Source organism: Phlebotomus papatasi, chromosome 1, assembly GCF_024763615.1.
Source record: "Phlebotomus papatasi isolate M1 chromosome 1, Ppap_2.1, whole genome shotgun sequence".
Lineage (NCBI taxonomy): Eukaryota > Metazoa > Arthropoda > Insecta > Diptera > Psychodidae > Phlebotomus > Phlebotomus papatasi.
Window position 1 is genome coordinate 72,839,835 of NC_077222.1, and position 22,199 is coordinate 72,862,033.

Here is a 22,199-nt window from a genome sequence, read left to right on the forward strand (position 1 = left end):
CTTTATTCAATTGCTTCCCTGCTCCACAAAAAAAAACAAAAATCGACTGAATCAGCATCTCTTTTTTCTTTATTATTTGAAAAAAAAATTATACAATATTAACACAAGATATTAAAATGACTGAATAATAAAAAAAAAGTTCACAAATATTCTTCTCACATCAATCCATTCACTCACCTTTCACTCAAAGAGACGCACACAGCATGGGACACGGAAATATTCCCACAGAGTGTTATAATTTAGGATCGCTTAGGAGGTACAAGAACTACTAGGAAATTTAGGAAGTTTGCCAGGAAGAGTCGCTGTGGGATTAATTTTCAGGGCCACGGTAGATGCCAGAGAAGAGAATTGCTCGTGATCGGTGATCGTAGATGAGGAAGAGGAAGGGATGATTGCAGTGGAACTGCAGAGGATCAAGTGGTCGAGATGAGCGGAAGGAGAACAGAACAGTGGCTGCAGCAGCTGTCGATCCAGACTCATCAACATCAATCTTTGCTTTGTGCACAGCATCGTCCAGGGAAATTTTGTGACTGTCTGAAAATCCAGCTAGATTTGCGGTAGACTGGAAGAGATCCCCAACTCCCATGCGTTCCAGAATTGGCACAAATTCATATCTCTTCTCAAAAGAGAATTTAGGCAGCTTTAGATCCACTTCCCGCGATGTTCCATCATCCAGAGCTCGCTGAAGACTTTCCGGATTCAATTTCTCCAGAACACTGTCAAGACCATTTGGTGTGAAGGGTGGCAGGAAAACCAGGAAGGACATCTCAGTACCATCACCTTCGTAGGGAATTTCCAACACATGAGCTCCCAGATGCTCATTCAGAGCTACAAGAAAACAGCAAAATGATTTGAAAATCTCTCTTCAACTGCTCCCTCCATCAACCTTACCATGATTAAAATGTCCCTTTTTGCTCATCATGTCAACAAATGTCTGTTTCTCTGCTGATGCATAGAAGATCTCTTTCTGTGTCAAATCAGGGTCAAACTTTGATGCCCACGATCCCTTGAAATAAGCCGCATTGGCCAGGACAACAGTTGTCTGGGCGGAAAGTGACCCAGGAACGAGGATATCTTTGATATTGTTCTTCGTCACATCTTCAACCCATTTGTTTATGGTCTCTCGAGCAGCTTCAGGATCCTTCTCAAAGTCCAGTGTCTCGAGTTCGTCGTGGAAAAGATCCTTCATGCACTCCCTGAAAAGAGGTACATATAAAATTATTATTTGTTAATTACGAGATTCAAAAGACTCTAGACAACATATTTCTCAACCGATTTGAACAAGTTTGGGTTCGTTGGAAAGGTCTTGGAAACCCTAACAAGTCTATTGGGGAAAGTACCCATGCTTTGCACGGTTCCAAGCTTTACAATGACTAAATTTTTCCTATGTTTCTGAATAAATACGACTCCGCAATATATTTTAAAAACAAGACATTTTCCCCTAGTTTTTTAAAATATAGAAAAGATGAGTCACATTTATTGAAAAGCATACGAAAAATTTAGTCATTGTAAAGCTTGGGACCGTGTAAGTAAATCAAGGGCACTTTCCCCTACCAGTTCCAATAGGTTATATCACGCGGATAACTCTTCTATGGAGAATAGATAGAAATTTTCGTGTCGTTCGTGTCCTGTAGTAGTGCAAACAAAGCGAATAAAAAGTGCATCTGAAAATAATATGATTTGATGTTAGATTAAAACATCGAAGTTTTTTAAGCACTTTACTGTTCTGAAGTGCTTCTGCATTATCGACATTTCTTTGTGTTGGTTCCTGTCTCGACTGTTTGGTTGTTTTAGAACACGAAGAGGACTGAGGAAACCAGTTGAGACAGGAACCAACACAGAGAAAAGTCGGGAATGCAGAAACACTTGAGAACAGTCATGTACTACAGTAGAACCCCGCTATAGACCATCGCTCTATAATCCACAATTTATCGACCGTTGATTTCAAAACACTGATTTTAAGTTAGGTTATGGTTTTTAGTACGCGACATGCAATGTTGTCATAATTATTTTAATATTTTTGGCAAACTTTATTGAGTAGTTGTGATAATTGTGATCCATAATGAAGAGAGCGAGGACAAGTACCACAATCGCAAAGAAAGTGGAAGCCGTCGAGCAATATCAATACTAAAAGTCCTTGATAATTTCAAAAAATGACATGGACTATAGTGCGACCCAAGTGTCAAATCTGGAACCAAATATGGACTATAGCGAGGCTCTACTGTAGAAACATTTTTAGGAAAAAGATTTTCCCTTTTTTAGCACATGGCATGGTTTTTAATACATGGATGTTCTTAAGTGCTTGTACGTAATCGACTTTAATTTGTATTGGTTCCTGTCTCGACTGTTTTCTTTAGTCCTCGCTGTGTTCTAAAACCACCAGACAGAGTCGTAACAGGAACCAATACAAAAAAAGTCGATTATGTAGAAGCACTTGAGAACTTAATGTGCTAAAAAACATGTTAATTTTTTATTGAAGTAAACATAAAAATTTCTACCTAGGAGGAAGTGGGGCATCTTTGAAATCGGAGCACCTTTGGAATTGGGATTTTTCACGTATTTTTAAATAAAATTGAGCATTATCGTGACAATTTAGCTGCACAAACCGATTGAGAAGCTAAATTACATTATAATATGGCTCAGTTCCACTTAAACATAGGAGAAAAATCCCAATTTCAAAGGTGCTCCACTTCCTCCTACTATCCATAGTAGAGTTATCCGTGGTTATATATATTCATTAATTTTTATACGTAATCAAATAGCATTATTTGTAAAAGTCGATCTTCTAAAAAACGATCTGTAAATCTGCTTAAATTTAAATCAGTTCGCTAAAAGCTCAGACTTCGCCAATAGCTGAAACTTGTGATTTTGTTTTTTTCCTAGAGAATTTTGCAAAGCTATAGCAAATTTACCCACACATTTTACTATTTTTTTTTAACTAAAAAAACGCTCAAATTTCTCCCTATTGCTACACTGTGAGAAATCCGGAAAAGTTAAAATAACATTCCGGAAATGTTAATTTTACCCTGCAGTATTGATCCAAAATCGGTGTAAATATTACCCTTTTTAGGTGTATTATGGGTTAAAGTTACCCTTTTTCATGTTAATTTTACCCTTAAAAAGGTGTAAAATTAACATTAAAAAATGTTATTATAATTTTACACCTAAAAAGTATTAAAGTTATAAGGAAAAAAAGTTAATCGCACCCTCATTTTTTCTCAGTGTACACAGAAAAAAGCACTTTGTAAAATGTTTGTAAATTTTTGTGAATTCTCACTGGGAACTTAGGAAAAACACTCGTAAATAGTACAACCCACGAAAAAGTTTCTAAAAGTCTATTCTTTTTCACAAATATGGTTCGTAACATGATCACTTGATGACCATTTTTTTGTCCTTTTACGAACATTTATTTGTAACCACACAGAGATGTTCGTAAAATTTTGGTATTTTTTTGTAAAGTTTTGTTAGACAAACAAAAATGTACGAAGAACAAATCTTTCTAAAACACTAAAATGCTCCTTAAGTCATCATCTTACCTACGAACAATGTTTATAAAAAAATATAAACTTAGAAAGTTTTTAGTGGGTTGTACGATTTATAAGCATTTCGTAAATTAACTAGTAGGGCTTCACAAACATTTACAAACAAATTTCTGTAATTTTTTTCTCCGTGTAATCAACAGATCTCAGATTGTATTTATATTACAAATAATCATATTTTGACAAGAATATTTTTCTCTTACTTGTTTTATATCTTATTGATAAATAAGATAAATCAAATAAATTGAAAATTCCAAAAATAAAAATAATATGTGTTGCAACGTATATTATACAGTTTTTCTAACTGGGAGTTTAATGACGAATTTGCAACAAGGAAATGCCCATAGGAAAATTTTAAAATTATAAACATGGCCTTATCAATTCATAAAGAAACTGCAATCAATCAAAGATTCTTATCAATTTCCTCGAAGAGCAATATTATTCATTGAATGCTAATTTGTAAATAAATTTATTGAGTAATTTACCCATTTTAACCCATTGAGTATCATCCCCAGCGAAAGCATAAAGATTTTTAGACAACGTTTTGCATCAGCAAATAGTCTTCTAAAATCAATGAAGAATCATGAAGAATGAGAATTTTGCAATATATTTCCTTTATATATTTACAAAATTGATCTAATAAGATTTAAGATTATTTTGTAAAAATTTTTTCATGCATTTTGATAGTTTATTTATTGCGATAATAAAGATAAAAATTGTTTCTTTTACAATGAAATTTGTCACCAAAATGAACTTGTAAAATATTTTATTATATTTAATTCAGTAAATGCATCACTATATAAATCAATCAATGAATTAAGATCTTCTCGCCCATGGTCAATTACATAAAACTTGCCATAATATTATATTTAATTTGCGGGATATAACATTTTTTCTTTGAAAAAAAGCTTTATACGCAAGGATTAATTCTTTTATTCCAAGCGTTAAAACACTGTTTTGTTAATCCAATTTATGTTTATGAAATCATAAATTATTCCTCTTCTTATTTTTGCATTCTATAGCCATGTATTTTTTATTTAAATTCAATTAAAAACAAAATTGAATTATCTGCCAGTAAATTTTCATTTCTCATTTTGCACAGGGGAAAGTACTCTCCCTTCGAACGTTCATACTTGCGAATAATGGGAATTTTCTTTTGATTTTCCAAAGAGACTTACACATTTCTATTAAATATTAGTTGGCTTATCATCAATTGTTGATAATTCCATATAATTTAATGTAAATCTCTTACGAAAAACAAAAAAAAATTCACATTATTCGAAGGCATGAACATTCGAAGAGACAGCACTTTCCCCTATAACTTTGCTTTTCGTTAAATAAGTCTGTATCGTCCTAACCCATTAAGACAATAGAAATTCTTGAGATAGAATGTTCATACTTTTGAATTATCTTTTTATAGATTAATAGTTATGTAATAAAAAAAGAATTTGTCTCTTATGCCTCAAGCACGTCTTTTCGATCGGTAAAATTTCATGAAATCAAAATCCGTGTTACCTTTCTTTCTCGAAAGTTTTGCATAAGTCTATCCCACTCTATCGGTCTCTAAATTGGACTGAACTAAAATTAATTTGCCGTGATATTTAAATGAAAAAGAAGAATATGAAAGAGTAGGACAGACACATGCAAAACTTTTAAGAAAGGAAGGGATGTGAATTTCAGCTTTATGAAATTTTCCTGATCTAAATATTCTAAATGGTGTGTAGAAGTCATTAGAATTCAAATCAAGATATAGAATGAAGGAAATATTATCAAAACCGAGACAATATCAAACTTTCTATATACAACTTGATGAAAAAACTTTATTAAACTTTCCACGAAACTAGAAAAGTTTTCTTTTCATTAGAATGTTTTCTTTATGGCTCCGGCACACCTTTCAGATCAGGAAAATTTCATGTAATCAAAATTCACTCATCTTTCTTTATCAAACATTTTGCATATGTCTACCCCACTCTTTCGGACTCTTCTTCTTCATTTGAGCATCAGATCAATTTAAATGTAGTTCAATCTAATTTTGGGCGCGAAAGAATGAGATAGACATATGCAAAATGTTTGAGAAAGAAAGTGATGTGAATTTTGATTTCATGAAATTTTCTTGGTCTAAAAGGTGTGCCGGAGCCATTACCAATAATTTTCACAATTTTTAATTCTTAAAAAAAAGTTCAATTGTAAAAGTTTTCACCTTTACAAATAAATTGATATAATTAAAAAATACTTTTTATACCTTTTTCTTTAAAAAAAAAAAAGCTAATATTCACTTATTGAAAAACCAATGAAAAAGCTTATTGGCTATCTGAACCATAAATAGGATTTATGGCGATTTTTCAAGTAAAGCTTAAATCCTTTTTGATATAAGAATATTTTTGGGACATTATTCCCAAGCTTGAAGTCAAATTTCCTCCAAAAAAGAAGCTACTCAGAACCATGAGTAGCGGAAAGCGCGCTACCTTTGGACGATTTATGCTTCGCACAAATCTTTTTTTTTTCAGTGTGTTATAAATTAATTTGGCCCATTATAATATTATATTTTAATAGGTACTCCAATACCTCAAATTTTCAGAAAAGAGCTATGGATGAAATCCATAGGGAACATAGAGAAAAAATTGAATTGTCCGAAGCTTGAGTCGTCCCTACATTTTGGTGCTTTTGTCTAAATCAGTTTCTAAACTAATTTAGAAAGACTATTCCTAAATTGGTTTGTCTAAAACAGTTCCCAAGTGGTTTTTCCAAAATATATAAAGATTTAAGGTTTAGTAAAAGATTTTATTGATTTTTCAATAAATTCAGGTTCATAAAAATTGGACTCTTTTCGATTTGGCGAGAAAATTCTTATTTTTGCGGCCGAAAAACATTTCTTTGGGAAATACTAACTGAAATACAAGCTGACAATTTAAAATTTGGCTCGCTGTTTTACTTAAATTCCTTACTAGGTGATTGTAGTTAATTCATTCAAACTACCTGTAGGGGAATTCTGTAACAGTATGACAATGTCATATGGCAAATGCAAATTTTTTTTATGTGGTAAATGCGGATAAACTTATCGAAAATAAGATTCATTATTATCAATTACTAAGAGCTTTATAGAGCTCCCAGCAATTGTCATCCAATGCTCACTGGGCTTTGACCCTTTAAGGACGATTGGAACACCGGTGTCCCATAAAGAAAATAATGTTTTCTGACTACCTAAAGTTATTTTTTTTTCTTATGTTGCTACGTAATTGCAAAGTAGAAAGTTGAAGGAATATAGGATATTTTTTGCAAGTCTCCAGCTATTTGCTATATAGTAAATTTTTAACTTTAAAAATTACGAATTTTTAAATTCCCGTATTGAAAACTGATTTTAATTATTTTTCATACTTCCAACTTTTTTTTAAGCAAAACCGTTTTGGAAAAAGAAACTACAATACTCAAACATAATAATTTTCAATAGAGTGAAAATTATCCGTCATTGGTATCGTCAGAAAAATTGCTTAACTCTTTCGCGTCTTTAGGGTCATATATGACCCGGGGAAAAAAGTTTCTTTTTGGCTATTTACATTAATTGAAATCTAACTGGAGTCTTGAGAAAATGAGCCAAGAATCTTACATCCTTCTATTATGATGTCGTGCACGAACAGATAGATTTCAATTAATGTAAATACCCAAAAAAAACTTTTTTCCCCGAGTCATGACATTACCCTAAAGACGCGAAAGAGTTAAATTTTTGGGCTATTGTTGCCCTTATCGTTCATAGAGACAAAAAATACACCAAATCAGACTCTGTTGGCTTTTCAAAGGTTATATGTCAGACGTTTCATAAGTTTTCTTTATCGGTTTCATTTTTATTGTTGATTTTCGGTCAGCGAAAACTGTCTCGTCGTCGTTAAAGGGTTAATGTTGTCCTAGTAACGAATTTGCCATGAAAATTTGTCATATGACATTGTCATATCGTTACAGAATTCCCCTACTGAATAAAGCCTTTCTAATGTCCCAAAATCTTATATTTTGAAATATAAGGGCCTTGACAGACCTGAGGATTAGCTGAGAAACGGCTTAGTGTAATTATACTCGACATAATGGTTAAACTTCATTTCCATAATTTTCCACTAAGTCGTCTCTCGGCTTAAATCGTAAGTGTGTCTAGAGCATAAGATTTTAGGATATTTCCTCCCCTATTTTTTTTAAATATAGAAATTAGAAATCGTTGAACAGATAATGGGTTAAGAAGGTTAAAAACACTATTCCACTTCTAAGACTTCTAATCAGTGTTTGTTACTCACTTGACTTCCACTTTTGGTGCAAAATAGAGTTTATCAGCTGACGTAAATTCCACTGAACTGTTTTGACTCCGACGAGCTCTTTCGTGTGTCTCAATCCTGTATGCCTGCATCACGTCGAACTTGCTGTCAGCCCACTCAAGCTTGAGGGTCTTCCTCAGATTATCTTCAGTCTGGTTTTTGGCGCCAAAATAGGCTAGTAGGAGGGCATGATATGTACTATATGGCGAGAAGAATACATTCTCATTCGGTGTAGCTTTGTTGATGGCATCCAGGAGGGACAATGTAAATGCCTGCTGACCAGTGTATAGATTAACTTTGGCGTCTTTATTGAAGATCCCCGAAACATCATTCTCCGACAAGCAATCACACCTGACCAATGTGGCGATGATCGCCAGGAGAAAGATCTTGCATAGCATTGTGGGTACTTCCGCTGTAAAGAAAATATCATATCAATTAGCTGGGAATTACATCTCGTATAGGCTCTCATTTCACTTCATGGAAATGTTTCGCGATCATGTTGAATGAAGAAAAGAATGACGTCAAAGTCTGTGAACTTCACTTTCTCCATTGGACAAAATTTGTGGGGATTTGTGGTATTTCTCCTCTTGTGAAGAAATTGCATGATTCATGATGTATACCGAAATTGTCATTAATTTTATCACATTAACTATTTTTGGCGACTTTTTTTGTCAATGATTTAAATTGGCTCTTGACCCAGCAAATTGTCGCGGATAATTTATGTGGAATTTTAAATGAACAAGTAATTGCTGCTTTTAAAACAAACTTCTTGTGCATATCAGTGAATTTATTTATTTTTTTTACTTTCTGTTTCCTCCTTGTGGGTAATTTAGTGTTTTCCACAAACGATCGAGCGGAAAATCATAAATCAGCACTTCAATGCAGCATTAAAGAAAAGCGAATAACAATTAAAGAAATAATGTTCTGAATTTCCCCAAGGACTGATTTGTTTTAAATCACAAGAAAAAAAAATTTTAAAATATACCATTTTCTGAGAAGCATGATCGAGCTGGAGTGATGAAAAATAAAAATATGAACTGACAACGTATTGAACAAATTATTGTTTAAAAAAAAAACACGAATAAAGTTGAAAAAACAACCATTGAATGTAACAAAAATCGTTAAAAGCGTGAAATTTTCCCGTAAAACTATGAACAAATAAAAATTACGACGATAAAAACAAATTAATGATCAGCAAATAGTTGAATGTGATTTCCTGATACTCCCCATCTAAATGTGCTCCAAATCTTCTCTATTGTATTTTTCTCTGAAGAAAAACATTTGAATCTTTTACGTTTTTTTTATTGAAATTATCCAGAAGTCTTCAACAATTTCTCATTTCTGAGAAGTACCGCAAAAAGCCGGACATTTGCAAAGATCACGATCACTCATCAACTCTTCTTATGCCCATCTGAAAGTGTTTATCTCAGCTAACCGTGACCTCTAAAAGCCGCACAAACATATTTCCAATTACCCATGTTTTGTACCCTTGGAATGGAGCACGATGATTCAGTCAAATTCATTATGAATCTGGATCGTATGTTTTTTTGCTTGGATTTCCCCGATCTTATCGCAAAGTCTTTTGTTCATATTCTCTGACCAAATTGTACTGGCCCCGCATCTTTTCTCTTTCTCCCCATTCCGGTTGATGGACTTTTTTTTGCACCAACTGGCATGATCTCAATTTTTGTGTATATAGCCTATAGCCGAATTCTGAACGTATGATCCAATTGTATGAAACTTTCCTGAAAATTTCGCGATCATCGCGATCAATCTCGATCATCCCATCATCATGTGCGATATTTGTGACACAACCTTGCTAAAAGAGATAATTGCAAGGTTCTGCGGATTTATTAATTGAATTTGCTTACAATTGTGAATGATAAACATCATCTAATTGCATTTTAAAGTGTTTGTTATATAGATCGCGATCGATTGCATCAAACCCGATCCCATCTGAGTTGCTCTCTTTCCCTCTTCACTGAAGAATCAAATAAAGTTATATAAAAAAAAACTAATAAAAATTACTTTTTCTCTTATCTACAAGTTCATACTATAGAATGATTGTAAAAATTTCATTCAAAAGTTGTACCTTGGGCACTTCACCTCAATACCTTTTATCATGATTTAATTTATAATATTCTGATTATTTCATGAGAACATGAGTTAATTATAAGTTGTTATACGATAGTTAAATTTTTTTTCCAAATTATACATATCGCCGTTCGAGGAGGAATGGAACAGGGGAAAGATAAACCATTTCGCCTCATGCACTCATCTTCGATTCGATCACCACCTCTTTCGGTCTATTTATAACCATCCAACACCTCCGCAACATTATAATCCTTAACCCTTTAACGACGAGACATTTTTTACGGACTGAAAATCAATAATAAAAATTAAACTGAGAAACATAATCAATGATAAGTCTTACATCTAACCTTGGAAAGTCCAACAGAGTCTGATTCGGTGTCTTTTGTGCTTCTATGAACGATAGGGACAAAAATAGCCCAAAAATTTAAGTAATTTTTCTGACAATACCAATGAATAATAATTTTCGCTTTAACTCTTTCCGGACCGCAGCATATGCTGCAAGCCAATTTCACAATTTTTAATCAAAAATATCTAAGCTCAGGAATTAATTGAGGTCCTACAAAAAATATCTCACATTTGGACATCCTTATAGTTTGTAATCATCCACAAGAATCGGATTTATATCAGTTGTGAATAATTAAAAAACATTGTTTTTCATAGAATATTCATATGCTTCTTTGGGTACTACAGTCCCAAAAGAGACGAAAGAGTTAATGAAAAACATTTCGTACGAGTATTATAACTTTTATTGCCAAAAGGGTTTTGCTTAAAAAAAATGGAAGTATAAAAAATAAATAAAATCTATTATGAATTTGAGAATTTAAAAATTCGCCATTTTTGAGCTTAATTATTTACTACATAGTAAATAGCTAGAGATTTGCAAAATATATTCTACACTCCTTGAACCTTCTACTTTACGATTATGTACAGACATAAGAAAAAAATAAATTTAAGTATAGTCAAGAAAAATTATTTTCTTTATGGGACACCGGTGTTCCAATCGTCCTTAAAGGGTTAATTTTGTCAAACGTTTTGTAAAGTTAATAAAAAATTGTAATTACATTCTATTACCAAACGAGCTTATTTGGTCGTAAATTAAAAATATAGGATCTCAAACAACGCGCAGTTTCAGAACCCACAATTTAAAGTTCAGAAAACTCCCATAAAATTAGATTTAAAAAAAAAACATAAAGTGGAATAATGTGATTATTAGATATAAAGATTACTAAAATAATTTGACCGGAATTAAATTGATCAAGCTGTCCAGAATTCCAAATTTAACCTCACAATTAAAATTTTAACTCATTTGTAAGGTAAAGTACCCTCGCTCGACCGGTTCCTCGTCTCGACCGGTAGATTTATTTATTCAATTTATTTATATTTGCTATAATATTTTGCGTATGATCTAACATAAATAGATCAATTATTCCATGAATAATACGAACCAGTGACAAATTCATAGAAATTGACGAAATTGACCATCAAACATTCAAAAATTGAGCCACCGGTCGAGTGAGAGTAATTCACCTTATTTACTTTCCGATTGAATTGTTATAAAAATAATTTGTAAAAAGTCGAATATTTAGTCAATTTATATTTTTAAGTAATAATGTCGAATAAAACAAAATTATTGCGAAAATATGTACTCTGTTTCAGAGATACATAAAGATTGCTCTAAAATCAAAATCAATGTTTTAGTTTTAGTAACAAGATAACGTTTTTGACTGGTTGCTGACTAATACAATATATTTTATAAAGATAATTTTGCTTCATTGATTAGAAAAAGGGAAAGTATCTCGGATTAATACAAAATGGAGTGTTGTACGAGATAACTGATTTTGGTTTTAGATAAATTTCCGATTAATCAATCGAAAAACAAAATAAACAGTAAGCAGTAATCAGCTGTAACTGGTTGTGTTTAAGAATTTGACCTATGCTCAAATTCTCGAACTCTATTTCATGTAACTCTATTTCATACTTGATGTAACTTTATCGAAATTTTGCAAAATATTACTAAGATATTTCTAAATATTTTGATAAAACATATTATATATAGACTGAAAAAAATATTTCGTAAATGTTTGTGAATTCTCACTACGGGTTTACGAAATACGTAACCAAACAGTTCGTAAAATTTTGTATTTTGACAAACACTGTTCCTTATATGAACAATATTTGATGAGCACTTTTTGTTCTTTTACTAACATTTGTTCGTAAATATTCGTAAAATTTTGTCCTTTATCGAAGAAAAGAAAGATTGTTCGTAAAGAAAAAATGTTCGTAAAGTTTTGCTGGACAAACAAAAATGTGTGAACAAATTTTTGTAAACGAACTAAAAATGCTCTTGTCAAGGGATCATAGTACAAACTTTTACAAACCTTTTAGTGGGTTATACGTTTTACGAGTATTTTTTAATTCCGCAGTGGGAATTCACAAACATTTATAAACAATTACGAAAAAGATTTTTTTCTGTGTAAGAAGTTTGGGAATTTTAATATTTCTAAAACCTTGCACGGAACATTTTTTTTTTGTAAAAATGTTCGTAAATGTTTGTGAATTCCTATGGGGGAGTTACGAAATGCTCGTGAATCGTATAACCCACAAACAAGTTCGTAAAAGTTTGTACTTTTTTCACAAACATTGTTCGTAGCATGATCATTTGACGAACATTTTTTGTACTTTTACAAACATTTGTTCGTAAATGTTCGTAAACACAAAAAAAGTAAAATTTTGTCATTTGTTCGTAAATTTTTATTTTCCTGTCGAACATTTTACGAACATTTACGAACAAAAGACAAAATTTTACAAACATTTTTTGTGTGTTTACGAACATTTACGAACAAATGTTTGTAAAAGTACAAAAAATGTTCGCCAAATGATCATGTTACGAACAATGTTTGTGAAAAAAGTACAAACATTTACGAACTTGTTTGTGAGTTTTACGATTCACAGCATTTTGTAACTCCCCCATAGGAATTCACAAATATTAACGAACATTTTTGCACATTATTTTTTTCTGTGTGATTAAAACTCATTCTAAAGCTAAAATATTTTGCTTTTTTTTATTTTCTTTTTCTTTTTCTTTATTTCAAATTTAATTCCCATTTTGTTTTCTTTTACAAAATTTCTTTTTTCAAATTTTCGAAAATTTCATAAAATATAACAATATTACGTTAGGAAAAATTAGAGAAATTAATTATTCTAGTTTAAAATTCTCAAAATAGGCATTATGTCTTAAAAATTGTACAAAAAATAAATTTTAAGAAGTTAAATTTTATAATGTAAGGGACCTTGTAGATCTCGTAGCGTAATTGGTAAGAGCGTTCAACTCTTGGGCGGTGAAATCTCTGGCTCTTCATAATTATCACAGTTATTGTAAAATTGAATCACGCCCGGTACAAGAGATTAAAAATAAAGGATATCTATTATGAATATTCTTTTAAAATTAAAAAATGTACAAAATGACTTGACTGCGGAAAATAAAATAAAATAAATAAATAAATTTACTTTATTATTTCGAATACTTCACATTCTTCTCATATTTTTTTTAATGAATCTAACCTATTCTTTTCAAAAATGTGTGACTTAAGACTAAATTAAAAAATAAATAAATAAAAAAAGACCACGAGAGATTCATTAAAGGAAATGGGAAAAATATGAATTGTTAGAAGCCAGAGTTTGTGCGAAGCCTAATAGCCTTCCCCTATATTTAAAGTTAAATATTATATACAAAATATTGTTTTTTTTTTAATTCTTTACATAAAAAGCTCTTGGAATTACATTGACCGTGACCGTTACGCAATATCAACGCGTGTATTACTATTATCGTATAACTTTTTTTTATCTTATTTGATGAGTAGGATAATGAATAAAAATTTCAGATTATTATGGTTATAGTCTTAAAAAAAATATAATTATAAAAATTTATAACTTTTAGTGACCATTATCATGACCTTCCCCCTTAAAATATTTCAGTTCCAAGTTTTTCTGAATTCCTATTGAATGGAAGATGAAGGAAGATACAATTATTTGGCCAGTAATTTGGCCAAATTATCACAAAACGAAAAAAAAACATAACAGACGGGATCTCGATTACCCCTTTCGATCACGGTATTTTGTGATCATGCTGGTGATGCTGGTAGCACTAGTAGCGGGCAAATTAGCATATTTGGGAGTCTCCTCCAAAAGAATTGTATAACCAGAGTCTCTTTCCTGCATTTTTACTAATATTAAATGGTGTCTGTGTTGTCTCATGGTAAGGAACACACTTGAATCTCAATTAAGACTGGGTTTTCCCCCCACAAATTGCAAAAAAAAAGTCACAACTCACAGCTCTGTGATATGTAAATGCCGATTGTCGAGAACATATGTAAATAAATCATCCATTTGCATGCCTTTTGTCCACACCATTGGCACGTATATGACTTATGGGGGGAAATTTTGAGGTATCCTATTGGATCAGGAGGTTAAAAAGACCGCGAAAAATTGAGTAATTGATGCAAAATGGAGATGAGATTGAATTAATTAAACTTTCACGTTTTTATCGTTGTCGCAAAATCCGGTTTTTCTTCTATCAGATTTTTTAGTCACTATTTTTTCTTTTAAAATCGTCAATTTCTCTACATTTTCCACCACACAAACCCTGTCGTAATACCAACCTTGTGTGTTCACACAAAATCTGGGTGGGAAATTTTAATTGAATAAAATAAAAACTGAAGGTTTTTTTTCTCACTGGAAACAATCACTTTTGCGGCTATTTTGTGGATGTCTTACTCACTCGGCAGTCGAATGAACACTGAGGAAATTTATGCGATATTCGCAGTGAGAAATACGTCAGTTTAAAAGTGGCTTTTGATGACGACTCTTGGGGTCTGCCCCTTCCCCAAGCATTTCAAATAGCTTTCTTTTATCCGGGCACGTTTTTTCCATGCATTGTCTTCTCCAAATCCACCTCCAAAAAATGCATTAAAAAACCATTAATGTGTGGGCATGCCGATAAAATACATTTTGTCATTCTTTGCAATAGCTCTCTTGTGACCCTTTGTGATGGATAAAAAGATTCTATAATTTACCATTGTACGAGGTGAAAGATTTTTTCCGCTGAAAAACAGCAATAATTCAACAAAAGGAGGCAATTGATAGATAATTTGCTATGTCAACAAATTAATTGAATTAACTTGGGGAAAAAAACATGCGGAAAATTCTTGTTTTTGGGTTCTTTTTGCTGGTATAACACTCGATCTTTTTTCCATTTGGAGCAAGACGAGCAAGATTATGCATTTTGGCGGGAACACCTTCCCGCCAATACACTCCACTGTGAGGGCGCTTTGTACGGTGTCGCTGAGATTTTTTCTCCACTAGATGGCAGTTCCAACAGAATTTTCACCTCAAATCGCACCTGGCAACACCGTTTGTCAGTTGAGTGATTTTTTATTTGTTTGGTTTGTCGTGAGCTCAGTGATGTCTGCAATTTTTGTCCAAAAACTATGTGAAAAAGTATGAAATAATTACCCAAGTGCACTCATTTACGGTCATAAGTGTCTGATGTGGTGTTTGGTGATAAATTTAGTGGAGTGTTTTGATTATTTCATGGGAAAAAATCAATGAGAAGACAGAGGAGAAATGTCGGCCTCTGAAATCGAAGACTTCTTGAACGGGCCTCTTGTTTCATGGGTGAGTGATTGTTGATTTTTCCCAGTAATTTCAGCACTTTCCCAAAGAAATCTCTGTGAAAATCTGTCCTCAGATGGTAATGATATATTCATGCTAGAGCAAAAGCTAATTTCTTGCCATTTTTGCCACATATTCGAGAGAGCAAAAATGGAGACAAAAGTTCACTGCCTCTCTGCAAAGTCTCTGGTTCATTGTCCAAGAGATCTTGGGGTCTTTTGGCATCGTTCCTCCCGTTCCTCCCAATTAAAATCAAATAAATGAAAAGTAAATGCTTACACCTAGTACCCCTCTAAATGCCCCAGTCAAATTCCTGACACTTTCTGGTGTTTATTTATTTTTTTTGCTGGAGGAGTACCTCTTGTGTTGTGTTATCTCTTCATTGTTATTGTTGAAGCGATTAGAAGCAGGTGTACAGCGACGATCGGCCTGAACAAACACTCAGGCACTTCCCATCGGAGAGAAGGTTGTCTGGAAAAGGAAGGAGCACTGGCTCCGAGTTAACTTACTTTTTTTGTTGTTCAGCACACTCCACTCATATTCCTGACTTTTCCACACAAGAGACTCTTCTCAAATTTCTGCTATTCTCTTGGGAGTTGCTTGAGAGGAAAAAAGGAATTTCTTCACATATCTCAATTCCCTGCGTGTTTTCTCTTCCACCGCAGAGTCCCGACCAAAAGAAAAGTTACCTCGGCACAATGTGTCTCGCTATTGAATAACAAAATGTTAAAGAAAAAGCTTAATCATAAAGTTCATGGTACTTCAAACACGCGGCGTCCCGTATGACTCACTTTTTTTCCCACACAGGTGGTCTCATCCAGCCCGGGAAGTACTTCAAATGGTGGACAAGGAAGATATCTAGCAAATAGCTTCTGTTGTTCACTCTAAATTAATTCCATTCGTAAAATTACCAAAATATAACCATTATGTCGAGTGACATCATTGTGCAATGTAAAATGATGATTTCCCACCAAGAGGCAGACCTTATGTGTCCACTTGACCAAGATTTTGGCACTCGAGATGGTTTCATTTCATGTAGGTTACCGCCTTATTATTTTGACTCGAATTGGAATCAAATCAAAATATTAAATTGGATTAAATTCACGCTAAAACAAGATATTCAGAGATTCAATTTCTTTTTTGAATAAGAATTTGGAAAATGATTATATCCAACTCTCAAAAATATTAATATAAAAAGAGGTTAAATGGAAAAAGAGGGTGTTAGTTGTTAAGAGTCAAATAACTTAGAGAAAAAAAAACATTTTTCCAAATTTTTAGATCTGACAAAAAGCCTAATAAAATAAAAGACATACAATTTTGCGATATATAGGGTCGAAGGAACACCTTTTCGACAGGGAACCCCTATTAACACTATAACGTTCTTTTATTAATCTGCGTTTTTCGATAAGACTAAATTTTTCAATTTCGTATTCCAAATGATACAGAGTACAGAGTAGTGTGTTAATAAGTCCTGACACGAGTTCCTAAAATGTCAGTGGCTTCAATAGGTGTTCCTTTCACCTTAGCACCTTTTTGTACAACAAAAGCTTTCCTTCTTTGTTGTGTTTCTATGCACGCAACATGTTTTTCATAAAAATAGACGAAAAAACCATATATCAATGTAGTCCCACCTATATAAAGTAGACTCTTTCTCAATCAGGCATATGGGGCAAAATGTCATCCCAATTATCGAGAAATTTGAGCATCAAAATCGTTATACATTCCACAAAAAGCGCTCGAATTTAAAGAATCACGATAAAACAAGGGGAAATACAGCGAATTTGAACAAATTTGCTTTAAAATAAAACATTAAAATAAAATCGTCAACAAAATTTTGCGCCAGATTGAAAAAGAGCCGATTGAGCGAGAGTAGGGGCGACTGGGGCAAAAAGTCACAAAACGAAAAATTCAAAATTCAATATCTTCCAAGGTAAAAAGGATAGCGGCTTAAATTCTTTTTATAAATAGACTCCATAGACCTTCAATGTCGTAAGTTTCTTAGAATTCGAACAAGGAATTTAGAAAATAAAAATATCGAAATTTTTAGTCCTATTTTTGAAATATTTTCCTTGCAGAAGATAACAATTATTACCTACTTATTTTCCAAAAATGATGCACTGGTGAATATTTTCTAAATAATATGGATTCTTTGAAAAATGGCCACTTGGGGTAAAAAGTAACAAAAGGTGTAGAGCAAAAAGTAACAAAAAGCAAAGCAATTTATGATGTCTCACGGCGAAAAGAAACGTCATTACCATGTCTCGCAGCTTGTTGTTTGCATTGGTCAAACGATTTGCAGTCTCTTGTTTGTTTGTTTTTTTTTTTTCTAAAATAGCTTAAAAAGCGCTTTCCTCACTTTTCTCGCAGAGAAAACGGTGTTTCACAAAGGTGTAGATCTGTAGATGAATAAATTTTCTATGAAAATATCTCGGTATTTTTTCAAATTTACCGGAGCCCGTAATAAAGCGAATCAAAATATGATAATACCCCATGTCTGGTACTATTTGCCCCAGCATTTTTGAGAATAGTCACAAATTTACCTTTTAGGAATCGGCTCGATAAACGTATTTCCTTTCAAAATAGAGGAATATTACTTTCACAAAGTTGTAGAGCGGTAAATTTCCTATAAAACTGTGCTAATTAGAAATTTTTGAAGCGATCGAGTAGCTTGTAAAAAAATAAAATATCCGTTTTGTGACTTTTTGCCCCAGTCTCCCCTATACTGTATCAATGTGCTAAAAATAGCCCCACCTCCTGCAGCCGTATATCTCCTAATCTTTGTGTTAGGGACATTTTAGAGCTGTGTATGGAGCACAAGCTTCCAGGACACTTGAAAAAGATTGTCACGTTCCTAAATAGTAACGACATTAGAATATAACTGATACTGATAGAATTTTATTAAGGACATTTGTTTAATTGTTAAGCGTTTTAGTTGTAATGGGATCTTGGTCACAATAAGCCGATAGGCTTCAGACCTATATCAAGGGTAAGGGGGGATCAAAAAAAAAAAGCCTCACCTCCCCCTAATTGTTCTAGAGTAGGGGAAGGCTTTCAGGCTTAGCCCGCACTCTGGCTTCGAACACTTTATATCTTTCCCATATTCCTTTAATGAATCTGGCCTATATTTTCAAGAAATGTGTGAATAAAAAGTGGCTATTAAAATATAATATATTACCCTAGATCATATTCATTAGAGGAACATGAGAAAAATATGAAGTGTTGGAAGTGTTTGAATCCAAGTGTGTGCGCACTCTGAGAGCCTTTTCCTACTTCGAAACTAGAGTAATTTCCTGAAAATCGGACAGTGCTTAAAGTCGATTACACAGAAATTCGAACTATGAAAAGCAGCTTCGTAACAAAATTACAAACATTTGAAGCTGAGCTGTTTTTTAAGACTTTGCCTTTCCAAAAAAATGTACGAATTTCCTAATATTACCATACGTCCCTTAAAGGACAATGGTCAGAAATGTACAGGAACTGGTTCAACCCTTCGCTAAAGATGAAACTAGGCTTATTTTATAAGTATTGGTGTATGACTTAAAAAAAAAGTCAGAAACCCAAGTCAAAAAGGATTATCAGTCCTTGGGAAATTAACGATATCCTTCTGAGAATTCATAATTTTGACATATTTTTTTTATCGAAAACGGGTTATTAACCCGAAGATCCCGGGATCGCGAATGGTTCTTAATATCGGGATCCCGAAAACCGGGATCCTAAAATCCTAGATTTTCGGGATCCCGGGATCCCGAAATTCGGAACTAGTGAAATAGGTGAAATATTTAAATCCCGGGATCCGGAAATTTAAAAAAATCCCGGGATTTTGGAAACCCTACGGGTTAACCGATTTTAATGAAATTCGGCTGAAAGCTGTCGTATCTTTCGTATGACTTGTGGTTTCTAAGATCTATCTGGTAGCTGCTCCCATACAAACAAGTTGTTTTTTTAAAGCCATCGTGCATTACAAGGAAACAAAATGAAAACTTATTTCATGTGATAACAAACCACAGGTATTTTGAAAACTTGAAACTTGAAAGTTTGAAACAAAACGAAACAAAAAGATTTTTTAAAAAATTTTTTGGACAAAATCTCTAATTTAAAAATAAAAATAAAAGGTTTTAATTGAAGAATTAGAACAATTTAGGTGCTCATTAAAAAAAAATATACCAAAAAAATTGTCTGCTTGATTAAGATTTCTTGACTGCAAGACAAAACAGTGTGGGGTTTCAAATTTAAAATTTATTGAGAAAAATTTCGCAAACGCGAAATTTAGGAATTAACGTTACTTAAGGCGTCTACTTACTAGGAGTAATTAAAAAAATGCTTTATTAAAGAAAATTTCCCTTATCAGTTTAGGTAGAATCGTCAAAATTTTTTAAAAGGGAAATTTTTGACGAAAATTACTTCTAGTGTGTAGATGCCATTAGTCAAAAAACACCTTCTTGTCCAAACCAAACTACATTTTCTCTCTTGCTCTTTACATGAGGTCATCATGGTTTTTCTCAATTTTTTTTCACAATTCTCAAGTAAATTCGACTTATTCGATACTAGGTTAGAATACATTTTCCAGTTAGAGTCATTGGACTAATTCTAATTAGACGTTAGTTGAATTTGTTACAAAGAAAGTAACAAAGATAGAAATTTGTTCTTTATTAAATTTCATTTTGTCGCTTTTGTTACATACATTTTTTCTTTTGTACTAAGCTATAGGTAAGCTTATTGATATGAATTAGGCCCTAATTAAATCTGTAATCTTTGAATGTGCCAGTAAAAACTAGAAACCAACCTCAAAATAACGTTATGTGTGAAAATGTACCCTTTTATGTCTTATTCTTTGATTCACATTATCATTGATTTCTCCTCTTTAGAGTTAAATCTAGTAATTTAGTCTCATAATTTTGATTTTTTTGGCTTGAAATATCTCATGTATCTCATCTACACGGGACATATTCTAAAGATAGAATAGCTTCTCTTGAGCAAGTTTTTTATGCTATATATATTTTTTTTAATTTGTCAAATACCTATATCAACTTTTTAGAAATTTTCGAACTTTTCGTATCTCAAATATACTCAATTTCAAAACTTAATGTAATATTACATCAAAAGATAATCTCTTAATAGCAAAAATAAAAAAAAAGTCCTTCTCTGACTTTGGTTTTGCTTCATCATGTTTAAGAAAGATTTACTCTCAGTTAAACTTCTTTATAAATTACCTTGAAAGTCTAACTCAAAACCGCATTGAAGAGCCGTTGTTTGATTTTTTGAAACACACCTAATTGATACACTTGTTTGATAGATGATGATAGATATTAAGGAATTTATGCTGCAACTGTAAAAATTCATTACATTCATATTTATTAAATCATCCAGTGAATCTCTTCAGCTAATCGTCCCATTAAAATCCATTTAGGATAAAGTCTTTAATGTCTTACATGCGGTTGGTCTTTTTCTTCGTGTCGTTTGTGGGTAATTTTGTCCCTTAAAAATGATAGATTGCCCCACTAAAATCGTGACTTTCAGTATGTCATATAAACAATCACTTGGGTCTCCTGAGACGTGTACGGAATTCCTCATGTAGAGTGATTGAGAGAACGATTAAAATGCTTCCAAGCACACCCAGAAATGTGACTAGACAAAACACGAAGAAGAAGTCTTTTGTTCAGTAATTACCAGCTCATAAGTAATCATTTCTAATCGATCATCAGAGACATCATGAGACAATGGCCATGCAGGAAATTCAATTATACAATAATATATCCTCGAATTGTGGCAATTGATAAATAATGTGGAAGGATTATGTTGAAATCATTATTGTGGGGAATGTTTCAAATATACTTGCAAAAATCCTTTCACTCTAGCCCATGTTAAAAAAAAATTCTTGTAACCTCAAATACGGTGGGAGGTGATTTTATAATGTTAAGGAGTTATGGGGTTTTAACTGAAGATTGGGGAGACATTGTGAGTGAATTTAAATGGTGTGTGAGATTGGTGATCTAGGTAACTGAACCACACAAAGAGATTACGCAATTTCCATGCACAAAAATTCGTGAAACTCGTGCGGTTTTGCCGCTGCTGCTGTTTTCTCTCTCGTCCTCTATTATGTATAATATCTGCAAGATACTCGCCACACCATGCTGGTCACTCTCCTAAAGTACTTTATTGGATGTTTCAGCTGATGAAACATTCTATTTGGTGATTTTAGTGTGAGTTTTTGTATACCTATATAATTTATACATATCATTCCATATTCACTTAGTTATAGCAAAGTGATCTTCATGAACAATAAATCAATCTCTTTCACTTAAGTGCCTCATCGGTATTATTTAATGTAGACGAACATACATTCTTTGCCACTCAACACATATGGTTGAATTTTATGGACAGACAAAGGGAGAAGAGAAAGACGAAGATGGATGTGTATAAAAAAAAAGATGAAGAATTCAAAAATAGAAAATTTCCTCTACTTTACTGAACATGCAACTTACTTTACTTCCATATTAATACAAAGAACTTCAATGCGAGAGGAGGAAGATTCTCTTTCAAGTTGTGCAAAATTCCTTGTGTTGTAGAAAAATCTTGAGTATTTAGTTAACTTAAATTGGAT

The 22,199-nt window shown here is 32.7% G+C and overlaps 2 protein-coding genes across 3 annotated transcripts in view; one reads left to right on the top strand and one right to left on the bottom strand.

Moving 5' to 3' along the window:
- Window positions 1-47: 47 nt before the first annotated feature.
- LOC129801227 (serine protease inhibitor 88Ea-like) lies at window positions 48-14,809 on the bottom strand. Its single transcript, XM_055846081.1, has 4 exons — window positions 14,587-14,809; window positions 7,817-8,246; window positions 892-1,196; window positions 48-828 (listed from the first exon to the last, which is right to left on the bottom strand). Exons 2-4 carry the CDS (start codon window positions 8,230-8,232, stop codon window positions 311-313), a joined length of 1,239 nt encoding a protein of 412 aa, XP_055702056.1. The 5' UTR covers window positions 8,233-8,246; window positions 14,587-14,809; the 3' UTR covers window positions 48-310.
- A 521-nt stretch (window positions 14,810-15,330) lies between these two features.
- LOC129800663 (girdin) overlaps window positions 15,331-22,199 on the top strand; it is a 49,429-nt gene continuing 42,560 nt past the window's right edge. For both annotated transcript variants that reach the window (XM_055845223.1, XM_055845233.1), the window contains exon 1: window positions 15,331-15,601. In XM_055845223.1, coding sequence (XP_055701198.1) covers window positions 15,551-15,601 — 51 coding nt within the window. In that variant the 5' untranslated portion in view covers window positions 15,331-15,550. The remainder of the gene's footprint in view (window positions 15,602-22,199) is intronic.

What these genes read in the sequence shown, in the direction of transcription:
- LOC129801227 (XM_055846081.1), bottom strand. Translation starts at nt 8,232, where the DNA reads ATGCTATGCAAGATCTTTCTCCTGGCGATCATCGCCACATTGGTCAGG. An exon ending in GCACCAAAAGTGGAAGTCAA is followed by an intron (nt 1,197 to 7,816) that starts GTGAGTAACAAA and finishes ACCTCTTTTCAG; the next exon opens with GGAGTGCATGAAGGATCTTT. An exon ending in AAAGGGACATTTTAATCATG is followed by an intron (nt 829 to 891) that starts GTAAGGTTGATG and finishes GTTTTCTTGTAG; the next exon opens with CTCTGAATGAGCATCTGGGA.